Source organism: Palaemon carinicauda, chromosome 11 (assembly GCF_036898095.1).
Source record: "Palaemon carinicauda isolate YSFRI2023 chromosome 11, ASM3689809v2, whole genome shotgun sequence".
NCBI classification, from domain to species: Eukaryota; Metazoa; Arthropoda; class Malacostraca; order Decapoda; family Palaemonidae; genus Palaemon; species Palaemon carinicauda.
The window spans coordinates 69,885,898-69,904,458 of NC_090735.1; the positions used below are offsets into that span (position 1 = coordinate 69,885,898).

The 18,561-nt window shown below is 46.9% G+C and overlaps 1 protein-coding gene across 11 annotated transcripts in view; it reads right to left on the reverse strand.

Annotated features, from left to right (window-relative positions):
* The window catches only part of tun (tungus), a 285,848-nt gene that overhangs the window by 17,742 nt on the left and 249,545 nt on the right, over positions 1-18,561 (reverse strand). For all 11 annotated transcript variants that reach the window (XM_068383106.1, XM_068383102.1, XM_068383098.1 and 8 more), the window contains one exon: positions 7,112-7,236. In XM_068383106.1, coding sequence (XP_068239207.1) covers positions 7,112-7,236 — 125 coding nt within the window. The remainder of the gene's footprint in view (positions 1-7,111; positions 7,237-18,561) is intronic.

The following is an 18,561-nucleotide window of genomic DNA, read 5'->3' on the forward strand; positions in this document are numbered from 1 at the left end:
TGCCATTTGTTTTCTCTTTCACAAATAGATGACCATTGTCAATTACATTTTTCCTATTCCTTGTACTTACAACATACTCCAGAGGGATCTTGAGGGTTTAGTCCGAGTTATTATCAAATGAAGACCAGCTGCTAAAATGAACGGAAAATTTCTGTTTTAGGAAAAGTCAACAAGCTGGCTGTTTGCGAATAGTTAGATAGTTAGATCCCTTCAACAACTAATACAATAATAAATTAGACAAGCTGGCTGTTTGTGAATAGTTAGATAGTTAGATCCCATCAACAACTATTACAATATCAAATTAGACGTTTATGTTTTATTGTTCATTTATTTTTGGCTTTGAGCAGTTTACTTAACTGAGGATGAAATTACAGACGATGTGATATATTGCGATGTATTTATAATGCAGTGAAAATGCATGAGATGAAATTACCATGCAATGTAATTACCACAATGTAATTACCGCAATGAAATTACGGCAATGTAATTACCAGACACCGTCCGCGAGCTTATTCGTTTTGCCCAAGTTGTCTTCTGCCCATCTCAGTATCTCTACTGCTAGATGGGATAGGGGCTGCAAAAAGGTACTGCCTTGTTTGTTGATGTAAGCCACTACTGTGGTGTTGTCACTCATCAACACCACAGAGTGGCCTGTCGGGAACTGCTGGAGGGCTAGGAAGGCTGCCCTCATCTCTTTAAGAGATTTATGTGCTGGTACCCTTCAAACTCTGACCATAGGGCTGAGGCTGTGTGGTGCAGCATGTGGGGCCCCCCCTTTCTTTCGATGCATCAGAAAAGAGCATCAAATCTGGGGGGAGGATGAGAAGGTCGACAGCACTGCAGAAATTTTTATCTGTTACCAACCATCTGAGGTCCATCTGCTCTTCTAGTTCTATAGGAACTAGAATGTACGGGGAATTGTTGGACTGATTCCACCTGGACTTAAGCCGCCATTGGAGAGATCGGATCCTCCTGAGGCGGCTATTGGGAACTAGACGGACCAGTGATGCCAAGGGACCTAGAAGATACAACTATAGCTGGGCTGGGAGTTCTTCTTATCTGAGGAATGGTCTTGTTACCTTCCTCAGCCTCAATATCCTGTCGGCTGATGGAAAAACTTTCTGCTGATCGGTGTTGATGATCATATCTAAGTATACCAGTCTTTGAGAGGGAAGCAGTGACGACTTCTCGAGATTTACCATGATTCCCAGATCTCGGCAAAACTCTAGAAGTTTGTCTCGGTGCTGAAGAAGGGTTGCTACCAAGTTTGCTATAATCAGCCAGTCGTCCAGATATCTCAAGAGACAGATGATGAATCTGTGAGCCCAGGATGACACTAGGGCGAAAACTCTTGTGAAGACCTGAGGTGCTGTGGAAAGACCGAAGCACAGCACCTTGAACTGGTATTTCTTGTTGTCGAGTATGATCCTTACATACTTCCTTGAAGACGGATGGATTGGGATCTGGAAGTATGCGTCCTTGAGATCTAATGTACACGTTGAAGTCCTGTGGTCTTACCGCTTGTCTGATTGTGTCTACCGTTTCCATGCTGAAGGGAAATTTGCTTGACAAACTAGTTCAGAGCTGAGAGATCGATGACACCTTCTTCACAAGAAAGAGTTGACTGAAGAAGCCTGGGAGTCGTCGAGGACCTGCTGGAGAGCGTCCTTCTCCAACATGATTTGGACTTCAGCCCGGAGGGCCAGCTTCTTTGTGGATCCCTTCGCATAGGAGCTCGATAGAACTGGATCTTTGTTCAGTGGAGGGAGAGATTGAATGAATGGGATGCAATACCCTGAACAAATCACGGAGACAGTCCAAGGTTCGGCCCCAAGCTGCAGCCACCTCTGCCATCAGCGTTGCAGGCATCCCCCATTTGATGGACAAGTGAGAGGATTGCCCATCCTAGCAAGTGCAGCCTCAGCCGCCCCCTCTAGAACTCTTACCTCCATGTGAGACGGAGCCTTTTTGCTTTTTGGCTGGAAAAGGCTTATTCGACACCTTACTCGTTGCCGTCATAGTGCTGTTCTATTCATCAGGGGTTGTTGTTGGTTTTTCTGTGGCAAGAGGTCAATAGGCATGAGATGTCAGAGCTCTATGTAGAAGGGAGTCCTGGTTTGACTTCCTCCATCTGGTCAACGTCTTCCGGTCTGAACAGAGGAACTGTCCACAGCCAATTTCCTCAGTCTCGTTAGATCATTCAGTGGGATCTGTCGATGGTATCTTTCTATTATTGAGTCCCTTCGCCAAAGGATCATGCTAGCCCACAAGGTCACAACTTGGTGGAAGAGGAACTCAATGGTTCGAGTTCCCGATAATAGAAAAAGTCTCCATCGACTTCCTCGTGGTCTCCTTGGACTAGACCTCGGTCCTAATGAGATGTCCCACTGATCCTAACCAGAGATCCAGCCACAAAGTAGCCTGCATGGCATACTTCGCAACTTTCTCCTGACTAAGGATCTTTAAGGCCGAAAGAAGACCGAATGTACTGAGTCTGTTTCGAAGGGGACCACTCTGGTAAGAGCCTCTAGGGGGTGGTCGAGTAGCAATGCCGAAAGGGGGCCATTGGAGACCTCAGAATACTATCCTCTATTGCACAAAAGGCAGCAGAAGAAACTTAGAGGAAGAGCCCAGTTGGAGAAGCTGGAGGAGCCGGCGATCCGGGAGAACACCTTCCAACGGGCACTCATCAGACCCTTAGAACAGGGCAAGGCTGCACTGGTCTTGGGGGGTTTCTGGGTACTATAGCCATGGTCTAGGACTGTCTTTGTTTTCCTGAGTGGCCACTGTTGGGTCAGACAACCCGTTGATGGCCCTCATGCAGGCCAAGACCTGCCAGAAGGCATCCTCCAACTCCCTCTGCTCTGCCTCCAATAGCTTAGTATTGGCAGCTTTCGGGAGATAGTCGTAATCATTCGTCTAGTCATCTAACCACAATATCTCCTCTTGTGGTGGATTGAGGTTGTCCCTTGAAGGATGGGCATCGCTTGCTGTTAAGTTCAACTATCGTACATGAAATAGATTATACAAATCTACTCAAAAAGATTACCAAACAATAGCAAAACATTAACAGCAAATGAAAATGATAGCCAGCAAACAGAAAATATAACTATATTTAAGATTTAACATAAATATTTACAGCATGACACAAGATCCACCAAATACTCACGGCACACCAGAAACTAATAAATAATATATAAAGTTCTTACGAAGAAGTAGGTCGAGAGTTGACTTCCCAAACTTCTATGCAGCAAGGGACAAATGGCATTGCATAGTATTGGATATAAAAGGTGAAATGCAGGATCACGGCTTTGGATGATGAATAAGGAAAGTTTCAAACTTCTTTGTCTTCTTCAAAATACTCTATCATTGTGTGTACAGATAGTGCTTGACTTACGACCTAAGCGACTTATGACGATTCAACTTTACGACGATTTTTTCAGGGTGATAACGTCACAAGTCTATCGGAAATAGGACGAATATTTCCTTGAAAATAATCAATTTTCTTGTAGGAAAATGAACTGATTTATCTTGGTAAATTATTATTTTCTTTTATTGGTAACATACAGTATCTATTTTCAGTAAAAAATACATTTAAGAAAAGTTTTAATACTTGTTGAGTTCATATTATATGTCTGGTGAGTCCTATCACTGGCAGAAAGTGACCGGGCAATACAGTGATTTCCTTCCAATAGGCTAACGATTAGTATTAGTATTCCCGTTATCGAAATATTAAGTAACGATACAAAGTATTTTGTGGTTCTGTTTCGGTTGTCATGAATACTACGTAGCGTAAATTTGACCGTACACTAGTTTTATTTAATCTCTGATAATAGATTGATATTTATCTAAAGAATGTATACTAATAGGACAAATATTTTTTTGAAAATAACATATTTCCATTTACATTATAAAAATGAAATACTTTTGCTTAGTAAGTTAGTATTTTCTTTTCATTTCTTGCGAGAAAAAAGAAAAGGAATTTACATATTTTGCAAGTCATTCTTCGTAGAGTTTAAGTCACGTGTCTTGTGACGTCATGCATCTGGCTTAAGCACACTGACGAACCGAATGATTTCCTTTCATTGTGTTACCGAGTAATCTTATTATAGCATTCCCTTCATCGAAACACCGAGTAACGATATCAAGTGTTTTAGTGGTCTGTATCATTAGTTATGAGATTAGTACAACTTACCGTAAATTTAAGAAAAAAAAGTCTAATGAGGTCATATTTCTGGTGGAAGGCGAGAGGCAAATCAAGTGATTTCCTTCCAATGTGTTACTATTCCCACAATCGAAACATCGACTAAGGATATAAAAAGTATTTTAATAATTTTCAAAGAAATACAAAGATTTAACAGAATTAAAAATCAAAATACAGAGAGAGAGAGAGAGAGAGAGAGAGAGAGAGAGAGAGAGAGTGAGTGAGAGAGAGAGAGAGAGAGAGAGAGTGTGTGCATATTCCATATATAACTAATAATAAGGTCTATAAACGAACTCTATGGAAAATGTGAAACCCTATAACATATTGGCGCTGTAGTAATATTCATTATGAAGAGATTTTGAAAGTCAAGAAAATTATATAAAACAATGTTATTCGCACAATATGTATGCATAATTGTAATACTGCAGCGTGACCTTGAGATCAGCTGATGCCAATCGAAAGTAAATCAAAAGTATTTGTTGATTATTGATATGATCAAGAAATTGAAAATAAAATACACGTGCTTTAATAAACCACAATTAAACACAATAATATCTAAAGAAATATGAAGGCTTAATATTGAACTAAATATTAAATACTTTATGAAGCTTTAAATATGAATTACCCGTATGCGATTGGAAGAGCAAGCACACACACGCACAGAGAAAGAGCTTCAACAATTTCGCATTATACCTAATGGCGTTAATGTAATATTCATCATAAAGATATTTCTAATATGTTAAGAAATTATATAACAAATATGCCATACCTATGTACGGTAGGTAGCGGCACTTCAGATCAGCTGATCATAACCACTGGTAAAAAGCTTCCAAAATTGAAAAATAGAACACAAAAATGCATTAATAGAGCATATGATATCCTATGAAACAAGAAAATGGAATAATGATAGACAGTAAGAAAATATTGGTAAAATATGATCGAGATAATTGCCGAATCATAACGCATCATAATAAATCTACGGAAACTTTACTTTTTTCGTTCGACATATGACGAAATTGACTAATGACGCATCTTTCGGTCCCTATCTCTGTCAAAAGTCGACGACTACCTGTAGTCACTATATTTCAGTCACAGAGGGTGTAGCTGAAAAATATCTCCAAATACCAGCGGTGTATTATTCTACACTCCTCCTTTCGCTCAGCACCTGTCCTTTATATACAGGGAACCGATACTCTCCAATGTTCCTGACAGACGAGAAGCACCAAAGACCGGCATTACGCAACATGACGCCATGAGACGGACCCATTCTCGACACATCTTGTACTTTATAGCTCTCGCCCATCAGATGGCTGGTGTCGTCAAAGTAGAATCTAGAACATACATATAACACTTGCTGACGACCCTGCAGGGATCGGTGAAGATCGTTTAGGCTTCTCTTGGGGAGGCATTGATGTCCTAGCTAAAGACTTGGGGACAGTCTTGGCATCCTTTGACTCACTCAAGGTGTGAAGGTTTCAAACGTTCTTCCCTTTGTCGCTCTCTTGCTGAAAGAACAACATCCGAACGGTAAGGCTTGGACACTGGTCGTTGTTCAGGGGGGAACCACCTCTATGGGGAAGGGGTGAAAAGATCCTCCCAGAGATTCCTTTCTGAGAAAATATCCTGATAGAGATTCTTCTCTGCAAAAGAGAGAGAATTTTGGCTCAGGAGACGATGGAAATGTGCCTACCCGCGGAGGAGTGGGGTCAACGATGTTCAGTCTTCGCTTGGATGTCTGAACAGGAGTCCGTTTGATCCGAGAAGAATCTTGGAGGCATCCCGCACCTAACTCAGCTACTCCTCACTTCCTCTTAAGAGGAGAGATGAAAGTTCTCAAGGAACCTAAAGGGGTGGGACCGCAAATTTGTGTCTGGGGTACGCAGGAGAGGAAGCTGACCTTTCCACAGGAATCCTCGGCATACTGGTGGACTGATGTGGTAGAACAACTCCTATAGCCGCCTAGCTCACTGCCCTGACTAGGGCGTTAACCCAAGGTTCCTTGCCGACCGCGAAGCTGGCCGACAGATCCCCTGGGAGGATCAGTGCTGAATGTCTTGACCTAGGAGTCTGAAAGGATGGATTAAGATTCCTACCTGGTTCAACTGACGACTGGAAGGACGAGCGGTGTGTAGAGGTGGAGCGCTTTTCGAGGGAAAGCAGCACCATCCTTCGAGACCATAGGTTGACCTGGTGTTAACTGGTCTATACTTCTGTTTGATCATTCCCCAGGAACTTCGGAGAGAGGTCGGGGGGTCAAAGAAGAAGACCTAGGTTTCTTCGACTTCAAGGAAGACCCCAAAGGCAAGAATCCTTTTTGGACTACTTCTTACGCCGGTACCCATACTTGTCACACTGGGAGGCAGACCACTCCCGGCATTCAGGGCAGGTGTTATCCTGGTCACAACGCCACTCACGACAGGAAGGACACAGCAAATGCGGGTTCGTATCCAAGGAGGACATGAAAGTCAAGTAGGAGCGGCCCTTAGGTCCCAGACGAGTCTGCATGAGAATAGCCAAGGAGAGAGCACACACACACTGAAAAGAAAGAAAAAAAAACAATTAGTCAGTAATGGCAAGTCAATAATAGTAAGGGGGAAGAGCGGCAACGTCCGTTTTCCAAGGGAGTCAAAAGCAAAGTGGGTTCTCAGCCCCAGGTGTGTTATGTGTGTATGTTTGGGTGAGTGGGGTAGCAACTAACCCCCCCCCCCCATAACAAATGGGTGGATGGTTAACCCTCGCTAAGAGTCTTATCACTTTTTATCCAGCTTCCTCTGTTTATAGGGGATGGATATCCCTAAAAATAGTGTTGGTTTATATTTAGTGACGGAACAAAAATTATTTACCTAAAATTCCTACAATTTATGCTACCCAATTTCTTTATGATCTTGCTAGATAAGTGAATCTTACCTGATGTAGCAATTGCAGGATTTGATGGTGGTGGATGTTTCCAAGTTCCATCCTCGTCTCTCATGTGACGTCTGTCACTAGCAAATTTTTGAAGATAAACTAATGCAGGAATCACACGAAAATGCCTGTTAATAAAGGAGTTTTGATAAAGGGAAAACTTATCTTTTGGGAGACCACACAGCACTTTGGGTTAAAAAATATACGCATAAAAATTGAAAATATAAGCTACATTGTGCAAATTTAACAAATGTCGCAATTCTTTTACTGTTATAATTAGAATAACCGATAACCAACTGTACTCAAGACTGAAATGAGTTAAATCAATATTCAAGCAATAATGACTTTAGCTAATGCTGTAATACTAATATTTTTGGTAAGATTACTTTTCCATTCCAAATTTTATTTAAAAGCTCTATATTCATCACGCATAGAAATTTCACACAAGAAAGTTACAAAGAAATTCCCCACACCAGAAAAGTTACAAAAAACTCCTCTCACCAGTTAAGTTACAAAGAAATTCTTCACACCTGAAAAGTTACATCAAGAACTTGGTGAGTATAAGTGGGAGTCGTAAAAGATTATTTAATAACAAAGCTAAAACGTATCTTTGAGTTAATTGTTTATTCTATACAGTAGTTTATCTCTCAACTACACAAATGCTTTCCTGTATTTGGTGTCATATTACAATGAATAGAGTACTATAAATTGTGTTTTTCCTCTTAAAGCTGACATACACAAAGTTTTTTAACTATTGAAGGACATCAATTATTCATGCTTTTTTTCAGCTTGTGTTGTTATGCTAACCCCTGCAAATGGTAAAGGCTGAGTGGTAAAAAAAAAAAATTACCATTAAAACATGTGAATATGACAAATTTGGAGATAATTTGTATTTTTCCTAACAATACAAACCTGTAGCTATCTATTATGGGTTATTACTTTTAGCGAAGCTGAAAGGATGAGCCGTTAAAATTTTACCGAGGGTTAACTATCCATTCCACTAGTTAGCGGGGTTAGGGGAGGGTAGCTGGCTACAGCTCCAACTCACACACTGGTGATTTAGCTCAATTTGCTTTGAGGTAGGACTTCATGGGGTATAGGGCTGGCAGGTAAGTTTGTATAAAAAACTGAAGGTTTGTATCGTTACGAAAATTAAAAATTATCTACAAATTCGTCATTTGTTCCATAACTGGAATACAAACCTACGCTATTTATTAGGGGTGACTCACCCATTAGGAGGGTGAACATCTCTGCCAAAATGGCTTTTGGTTTTACCCAGGGCTCCTTATTTTCAATACGTTTGTACCAAAAATAAGGAGTCCCTGCAGCTTGCTAAATATTGCTACGCAAGGTCCACATCCTAAACAAGCTGTGTGTTGAGATGTTTAGAAGAGTGACTGTCCAGGTAAAAGTTATTACGAGTCTTTTGTAGGAAAAAACTGTTGTAACTAAGATTTTCGCAATACCACCTCGCCAGGGTATGGGGACACAACAGTATCAGCTCAATACTAGGAACACATTGGAGCATGGTTTACCTGCTGTGGTTTGAGGTCAGCTTACGCAGAAAACCCCGGATGCTGCTTTCCCCAAGAGAGGGGAGGATAAAGAAAAGAATAAGAGCCAGTCAAACCTTTTCATTCACGCAGACTACAACCAGATAACAGTGCCTCCAACCTTCTACTACTTGTCCAATGAGGAGCTTCAGGTCTTATACCAGCTTTTTTGCAGCCACCACAGGGCGATAGAGAATGTATCGAGCCTCCTATGGGTCACGTCCTGCAGATAGTGGGCTGTGAACGTATTTTGACGTTTCCATACCCCAGCCTGTAGAACCTGCTCATAGAGAAGTTTCTTTTTAAAGCCAAAGACGTAGCTATGCCCTTGACATCGTGGGCTCTGGGGTGACGTGAAGGAGGAGGGTTCAGATTCAGGCCTATGACCTTGCAAATCATGGCAGAGATGGTATTCTTAATGACCCTCCTCTTATTCCTCCCTCTGCTGACGAAAAGTGCAGACACACAGGGATGGGCTGTGGCTGTTCTCTTGAGGTACAGTCTCAAACTCCTCACTGGGAAGAGTAAGAGATAATCAGGGTCATCAGTTACAGAACAAAGACTCGAAATCCGGAAGGAGTCGTATCTGGGATCCGCTACTCCTAGATTTTGAGTCTTGGCTACAAACTCAGGGACGAAGCTGAACGTTACCTCTCCCCGTCCCCTTGAATGGGCGATGTTGTATGAGAGATCATGAAGTTCACTACCTTGCTTGGCCGAAACTAAAGCTTGTAGGAACACCATCTTCCAAGTGAGGTGGCGATCTGTTGCCTGGAGTAATAGTTCATAGGGAGATCTCTTTAGAGACCTGAGAACTCGAACCACATTCCATGAGGACAAGTAAGTTCGTAACTCCGTATGAGTAAGGAAAGTTCTTACGATTAGGAAATATTCATTCCGTTGAGTCTAAGCTAAGGGCTAGCTTAAGGCTGAGCGATAGCCTTTAACCGCCGAGACTGAAAGGTGTATTTCTTTACGCAAATACATGAGGAACTCCACTATTGGTGGAATAGTGGCATCGAGGGGAGAGATACCCCTTCCACGACATCAACCACAGAAGACCATCTACTTTGCCTGGTAGACTGCTGCTGATGATTTCCGTAGGTATCCAGCCATCCTGCTCGCAACTTGTTACGAAAATCCTCTCTGAGTGAGGAAATGCTGGATAGTTTCCAGGAGTGAAGTCATAGCAAAGCTACGGCTTTGTGGAAGGTGTTGGCATGTGGTTGTTTGAGTAGATCCTGTCATGGAGGGAGTTCTCTTGTAGACTTCGTAAGGAGGTGTAGAAGGTCCGGAGACCATTCCGCATTATGCCATAGCGGAGCTATGACAGTCATTGAGAGGTTGACCGATGTTCTGGCTGTGTTGAATACCCTCCTCATCAGACAGAACAGGGGAAAGGCGTAAACGTCCATGTTGTCCCATAGAATGCATCTTGCCAGATAGCTTTGGGGTCTGGGACTGGGGAACAGTACAATGGGAGCCTGAAGTTCAGGGCCGTTGCGAAGAGATCCACAGTCGGAGAACCCCACAAAGTCAGGACTTTGTTGGCTACTTGATGATCCAAAGACCACTTGGTAATCACTATCTGAGACACTCTGCTCAGGTTGCCGGCGAGCACATTCCTCTAGCTCAGAATGAAGCGTGCCAATAGTAGTATCGAGTGAATCTCGGCCCATTTCAGTATCTCTACAGCTAGATGGGATAGGGGCTGCGAAAAGGTACCTCCTTGTTTGTTGATGTAAGCTACTACTCTGGTGTTGTCGTTCATCACCACCACCGAGTGGCCCGCCAGGAACTGGTGGAACTGTTGAAAGGCCAGAAAGACGGCCTTCATCTCCAAGGGATTTATGTGAAGGTACTCTTCTGACTCTGACCAGAGGCCTGAGGTCGTGTGGTGCAGCATGCGGGCACCCCACCCTTTCTTTAAAGCATCTGAGAACAGAATCAAATCTGGGGCAGGACGAAAAGATCCACTCCCTTTCGTAGGTTCTCGTTTGACGCCCGCCACTCGAGGTCAGTCTGTTCCTCTGATCCCATGTGGATCAAGATGTCCTGGGAGTCGAAGGCCTGATTCCACCGGGACTTGAGTCGCCACTAGAGAGGTCAGATCCTGGAGCGACCGATAGGAACTAGACGGGCCAGAGATGAAAGGTGTCCGAGAAGACACAACCATGTCTGGGCTGGAAGTTCTTTCTGTCTGAGAAAGGGTCTTGCAACCTTTCTCAGCCTAATTATCCTGCCGTATGATGGAAAGGCTTTGTGTAGATTGGTGTCTACTATCATGCTTAGGTATACCAGTCTCTGCATAGGAATCAGGGAAGACTTTGAGGTTTACCATGATCGCCAGATCTTGGCAAAGCCTCAGAAGTTTGTCTCGGTGTTGAAGAAGGGTTGCCACCGAGTTGGCTAGGATTAGCCAGTTGTCAAGATAACGGAAGAGACGGATACCAATCCTATGTGCCCAAGATCATACTAGGGTGAACACTCTGGTGAAGACTTGAACTGGTATTTCCTGTTATCTAGGCTGAATCTTAAGTACTTCCTTGAAGATGGATGGATTGGGATCTGGAAGTACGCGTTCTTTGGGTCCAGTGTGCGCTTGAAGTCCCGTGGTCTTACCGCTTCTCTGACTGTGTCTGCCGTCTCCAAGCTGAACGGAGTTTGCTTGACAAACTCGTTCAGAGCTGAGAGGTCGATGACGGGTCTCCAGCCTCCAGATGCCTTTTTCACAAGGAAAAGTCGACTGAAGAAGCCTGGAAGCTCGTCGAGGACCTCTTGGAGAGCGCCATTCTTTAACAGGGTCTGGACTTCTACACGGAGGGCTAACCCCTTTGCTGATTCAATCGGAAAGGAGTCTATTGACAGTGGATTCCCGATCAGGGGAGGGAGAGATGTTGTGAACGGGATGCCATACTCTGAACGAATCATGGAGATTGTCCAGGGCTTGGCCCTGAGTTGCTTCCACCTGTCCCAGCAATTTTGCAGGCCTCCCCCACTGGTAGACAAGCAGGGGGAATGCCTTTCCAAGCATTTACGGCCTCGGCCGCTCCCTCTAGGAAATTTTCCTCCCCTGGAGGACTTATGTTTTTCCAGTCTTTGGTCAGAAAGGGCTTTTTAGACACCGTTGTCTTCACTGCTATCTTATTCACCATGATCTTCGTTGGATGGGACTGCTGAGGAGCTGGTGGTTTATAGGGCTTGGATGTCAAAGCCCTATGGATGAGGGAGTCCTGATGGGACTTCCTCCATCTCTCAGCAGCATGTTCCACGTCCTTCTGCTCAAACAGAGAGGTCCCTTCTAAAGAGGAGTTCCTGAGTCTCGCGATCTCGGCATTTGGAACCTGCTGGAATCTCTCAGACACCGCATCTCGACGTTTCAGAATGGTGTTTGCCCATAAGTTCGAGACTTCATTGGCAAGAAACTCGATGGTGCGTGTACCTGAAAGAAGGAAAGTTTCCATCGTCTTCCTGGTGCGTTCCTTGGAGAAATCCTTGTTTCGAACCAGGATTCCCAGGGTCCCCAACCACAGATCAAGCCATGCAGTAGCCTGCATGGCATAATTTATGACCTTCTCCTGGTTGAGGATCTCTGACGCCGAAAATGAGACCTGAAGGCTGGAGAGCCTCTCTAGAGACTCCCTTGGTGAGCTCTTTCAGAGTGATGGAGAGGAAGAGCTGGACGTGGCTCGTTTCCAAGATCTCAAAATACCTCCTCTGCTGGACACGAGGAGGTGGGAGAAGCTTGACAGCAGAGCCGGAGAGCTCAGGGAGCTGTTAGGCGATGCACCCTTTAGCCCTTGAGACCGGGGCAGGGCTGCACTGGTATTACAAAGGTTCTGAGTGCCAAAGACATGGTCTAAGACTGTGTCTTTGCCCTCATGTGGGGATATCTCTGGGTCCGTAAACACACTGAGTACCCTAATAAGAGTCAGAACTTTCCAGAATGCATGTTCTGACTCTTTCTGCTCCCCCTCCGAAGTGGGACTAGCAGTGAAGTCTCCTTCTTCCACCCCAGAGAGCTCCTCTCAGGGTGGGTCGCGGGCATCCCTAGGGTGACTGGTGGTTCCTGTAGGCATGGAGGTCCTTGAGGAGGATTTTGGGAGAGTCTTTGAGTCCTTAGATTCCTTTCGAGAAAGGAAGTAGGACTCAAGCAACATAGGCCGGATGGGACTGTCCCTCCTGAGTTCCGTCGGTGGTGGAGAACTCTCCGTGCGAGGAGAAACTTCCTTCAAAGGTGGAAGAGGGGAGGAAGTTTGGGCCTCGCACAACTCCCTCGGCAGAGGTGAGGTAGAAGAGTGTCCGGCGGGAGAGACAGGAAGGGCGGGCCTTGAAGGCCTAACAGGAGTTAGCTTCATCCTAGTGGATGTGATCGCGTCACCATGGCACCGAACCAAGGTTGCTTGCTGACAGACGCACTGTCGGACAGATCCCCTGAAGGGAAAGGGACCAAAGGTTCCCTGTGAAGTCTCAGCCGATGTTTGCGATGGTGGGTCCAACTTTGTAGATCGAATCTTTGGGATTCTGAACCCTTTTGTGGTGCCCTTCCCTTTCCCCGGTGGTTGTGCTGTAATGCGATAGCTGGGAGGGGAACGGGACGATGGTGACCTGTCACAATCTCTATTGTGAAGTTCTCCGAGTCTTGAAGCCTGTAGACCCTACTCTCAGGTTTTGCGCAAGTGCATAGGGGAGTAATGGTGCACAGTACGACGCTAAGTAGGAGAATGTGAGTGCAGGTGAGCGTGGGCGGGCAGGTGAGCGCTGGCGAGCCAGAGAGCACTGGCGTGCAGGAGAGCACTGGCGCACAGGAGAGCGCAGGTGCGCAAGAGAGTGCTTGTGAGTTGGAGAGCACGGGTGTGCAGGAGAACGGCGCTGTGCAGGGGAGTGCTGACGAGTTGGAGAGCGCTGTTGCACTGGCGAGCAAAGGTGCACTGGCAAGCGTTGGCGAGCTGGCAAATGTTGGTCCTTAGACCAGCGAGAATGCGCTGGAGAGCGCCAGCAATCAGATTGCTGAGACATTAGCAGGCACTGATGAGCAGGTAAGTGCTGAGGCACCAAAGAGCGCTGGAGAGCGCTGGCGGGCTGGAGAGTGCTGGTGCTCTGGAAAGCATTGAAGTGCTAGAAGGCGCAGACGTGATGCTGGTGAGCGCTGGTGCACTGGAGGGGGCTGGCACGCTGGAGAGCGTTGGCGCGCAGCTAAACACTTAGGAGGTGCAGTACGAGCAGGCAGTTGATGACTAGGCGACAGGAACGTTGACGGCACGTCAGCATGAAGATTGAACTGGAACTGAGATCTGCCCTTTGGAAGGGCGAACATCCACCGACTGGGATCACGAACGATCCACAGAAGAGTCCAGGACTGAAGTCCGAGGACTAGCTGCAGTGTCGTCAGGAGAAGGTCCAGGAACAGGCGAAGGTCGAGAGACGGAAGACGACTGAAGCGCAGGACCCGCTGTGAGAGACGGCTGCGAGAAAGAGGCTGAAGAGCCAAGGAGGCGCCTTTTCACTGATGGTGAAGGGCCACCTCTAAAGTGAAGCGGAGGGTGAGCTCTGCTTCGAAAATGCCCTCTAGGGGCCGGGGGATCAGCAAGCTGACCTTTAGAAGCAGCAGTTTTCCGCAGGAGTCTCTATGAGTGAACTCCCCCGAGGAGGAGAAACACTCGCAAGAGACCGAAGAAAGACTAAGTTTCCCCCTCGAAGGATGAGCAGAAACATTTGGAGAGTCTGAAGGTGCAAGGGCGTCGGCAGCAGCCACAGGAGACGCCTCAGACACTACCATGTCGATGCACCACAGAGGATCTAACTCCGAAGTCGACGACGGCTGCGGACTAGAACACAGATGATGAAGCGCAGCAAGGAGTCCTTGGAGGGCAGACCCGGAAGCCCCAAGGACAACCACACCTGTACAAAAGGAGACAGAGACAAGGCCTCACCTGGGGGAAGAGGTGGGGCCGCTTCGCTAGGGGAAGCAACACCATCTCTTGAGGACTGGGGTTGGCTGTAAATTAAAGGGTCTATGCTACTACTCGACGGTCTCTCGGAAGAGACCGAACAAGCAGGAGCTTCGGGAAGCAGAGGACGAGGTCTTGGGGTTTTCCCCTTTCGAAGAAACCTTCAAAGGAGAAATATCCTGCTTCGAATTCTTCCACCGTCGCCCAAACCTTTTCTACTGGGAGGCAGACCAGTCCCGACGCTCACTACACCTGTTACCACTATCACACCGTTGACCTCTGGAGGTGAAACAAAGGGTGTGACGATCGGTGTCAACGGCTGACATGAAGGTTCCGCAGGGCCGACCTTGGGTTCAGGGCAAGTACGCATGGCCGCAGAAGTCAACCGACACACACACACATAAATAAAAGAAAAAACACAAACAAAAGCATTAATGGCAGTCCAAATAAGCGAAGGAAGAAGAACGGCAACGACCATACACCATCCGAGCCAAAAGCAAAGCGAGCTAAATCACTGGTGTGTGAGCGGGATCGGTAGCAAGCTAACCCCTCTACCCACGCTAACTAGCAGAATAGGTAGTTAACCCTCGCTAAAATTTTAATGGCTCGTCCTTTCAGCTTTGCTTAAAAGTAATATCCCCTAATAAATAGCGTAGGTTTGTACTCTAATTACGGAACAAACATGACAAATTCGAAGATAATTTGTATTTTTCCTAACCATACAAACCTTAGCTATTTACAAAGGGGTTACCTTTTAGCGTAGCTGAAATGGCGAGCCATTAGAATTTAACGAGGGTGTATTACCCCCGCGCTAGTTAGCGGGGGGGTAGGGGAGTGGTAGCTAGCTACCCCTCCTCCCCCTCACACACAGGTGAATACTCACTTTCACTTAGAGGTAGGACTTGTCTTGGGGGACAGGGCTGGCGGGCAAATATGTGTAAATAGCTAAGGTTTGTATGGTTAGGAAAAATACAAATTATCTTCGAATTTGTCATTTGTTCTGTAACCGGAATACAAACCACGCTATTTACAAAGGGTGACTTACCCCTTAGGAAGGGTGGAAAGTCCCCAGCCATACTGGCTTTGGCTTTACCCGGGGACTCAGAATCCGAGTGAGTCGCACTCGAGAAAAGGAGTCCCTGCACCTCACAAGTTCCTTGCTCCGCAAGGAACCATGTGGCCTACGTAAGCTTGTGTGTGAAGGAAGAAGTGTGACCCGTCCTAGGCAGTTGACCTGGAGTTCCAGAAGGAACTCTGGGTTAGGACGTTCCCAATACCACCTCGTCAGGGTATGGGGGACGCGACAGTATTGACTCAATACTCGGAACACAAGGAAGCATGGTTTACCTGCAGAGGTTCGAGGTCAGCTATGCAGAGACCAGGATGCTGCTTCCCCGTAGAGGGGATGATGAAGAAAGAAGTAAGGGCCAGACATACTTCTTTCGTTCATGCAGACTAAAACCTGATAACAATGCCCTCAACCTTCTGCTACCTGTCCCAAAAGGAGCCTGAGGTTAGACCAGCTGTTGTGTAGCCACCACAGAGCGATAGAAAACGTATCGAGACTCCTGTGGGTCACGCCCTGCAGGAAGCGGGCTGCAAAGGTCATTAGACGCTTCCAGATTCCAGCTTGTAGCACCTGCGTCACAGAGTAGTATTACTCGAAGGCGAAGGACGTTGCGATGTATCCAACATCGTGCTGTAGGGCGACGTGACGGGGGAGGGTCTGGAGACAGGTCGAATGAATGTCCTTGAGTCCGGGCTGAAGAGGTATACTGGTGACTCTCCCCCCCATGTCCTCCTTGTGCTCCCAAATCGGCTGCAACTGAGGACAAACTGCAGCTGTTCCCAGCGCTAACCTCTCGATAACTTTACTGGCAAGAAAGAGAAGGTCTTGGGACATCAGACACAGAATGGAGACTCGAAATCTTGAATGAATCGGACCGAAGGGCCGGGACCCTCAGATTCTGAGTCTAGCCAACAACTCAGGAGCGAGCCTGAATGTTGCCTTCCCCTCTTCCTTAGAAAGGGGGGAGTAGTAAGAGACCAAGAAGATTGCTTACACACTGGCCGTGGCCAGAGTGAGCAGAAGACCCAAGGCGGAATACAATCCGAGGCCTGTCGTAAAAGGGTCTTGAGAAGATCTCTTAAAGGACTAAAAGTCCGAGCCATGCTCCAAGTTGGAGGTCTTCCTCCGACTAGGGCAGGGATGATCGTAGCTTCGCATGAGCGAGGATAGATCAAGCGGGCAGGAAAAAGTTATTCCTTTAAGCCTGAAGGTCAGGGAAAGGCTGAGCGACAGGCTTCATTGCCGAGAGCGGAAAGGAGTTTCCTCCCGCCGAAAGGCAATAAGACCGTTATTGCTGGAGAAGAGGCCTCAAGGGAAGAGGTATATCTCCCACAGCACCAACCACCGAAGACTCTTCACTTTGCCTGGGAGACCCCTGTGGATGACTATCGCAGATGACGTGACCTCCGTACCGCGACTGTAGCGGGTTGTCTCTTCTTGAGGAGGAAGCGTAGTGTCTCCAGGCATGAAGCCGAAGCGACGCCCCGGTTCGGGAGAGATGTCGCAGTGTGGTTGCTTGAGTAGTCTGCGCCGTGGGAGAAGCTCTCCCGGGAGTTCCGTCAGGGGAAGCAGAGGGTCCAGAAACCGTTCTGCGCATAGTCCCAGTGGAGCTCTCCCATTGAAAGGTTGACAGACAACCTGGTCTTGTTGAGACCCATTGTCCACAGACAAAAAGGAGGGAAGACGCAGGCGTCGAAGTTGTCCCACCATCACCGGAATGCATCTTGCCAGAGTCTCGGGGTCTGAGACTGGGGGGAAGAATAGCAGAAGCTTGAGGTTCCAAGCTGTCGCGATCAGGTCCCCCAGACCAGCACTTGCTGGTTACCCAAGGTCAAAGACCCCCAGGTACACTCTCTCTACGAGGCTCTGCTCGGATAGTCTGAGAGAAACATTCCCCTGCCTGGAATGAGAGAGCCGATGGTGGTATTGAGAGAATCTCAATCATCCCGGTATCTCTACTGCAAGATGTGAAGGTGTGAAAATGCGTCCCCTGCTGGTTAGAATGAAGTCGACGCGCAACGGGGCGACTCGGCAGGAGCTGTAGGATCTGAAGAGGGGCCAGACTAAGGCCCCTAAGCCTGCCTGAATGATGGAGAGGTATCCTTCAGGTCTTGACCATGGGCCTGGACCGGAACATGCCCCCCCCCCCTTTCCTTTGACGAGTCCGAGAACCGCATCAAGAATGTGGGAAAAGGACGAGAATATCCACTACCATCAAGAGGCTCCATAGGTCAACACCCATTGCAGGTCTAATAGTTCTGCTGGTCCCATAGGTCCAGGGAGTCCGGTTGAACATTGCCTGAAGCCACCGGAACTTGGATCGCCCCACATGCAACTTATCCTGAGGCGACCGTTCGGACTATAGACGGGTCAATGAGGAAAGGAGAACTAGGAAACGTTCCAAGGTAGGGCTGAAAGCTCTGCTTGACTGAGAACAGGTACTGCGACTCTCCTCAGTCTTGCCACAGTCAACCGAAAGGAAGGCTCGGAGGATGTGGTAACAGAATCTGGTGTCCCCAGGTGGTCACCCATCCAAGTACCGACGTTGCTTAACCTCGCTGGACGGACGAGAAGCGGGGTTTCCAACGTGGTAAGGCCGTTGACTCAATATCATGGCCAGATACTCCAGATGTTGAGGCAGAGGAAGGGAAGGCTCCAAGCAAAATACCATGAGCCCACACTCATGGTAGGCATCCGGAAGCTTGTCCCGGCGCTGAAGAAGGTCGAAACCCGAGCCTACCGGAGTTGACCAGCCCTCCAAACAGCAGAGGAGGCGGAAGCCTGCACCTGAGCGGCCAAGAGGAAGGCAGGGAGAGTTCTCTGGGGAAACAAACCTGCTATGCCACGGCGGGATAGCCACACTGCATCATAAGCAGGAAT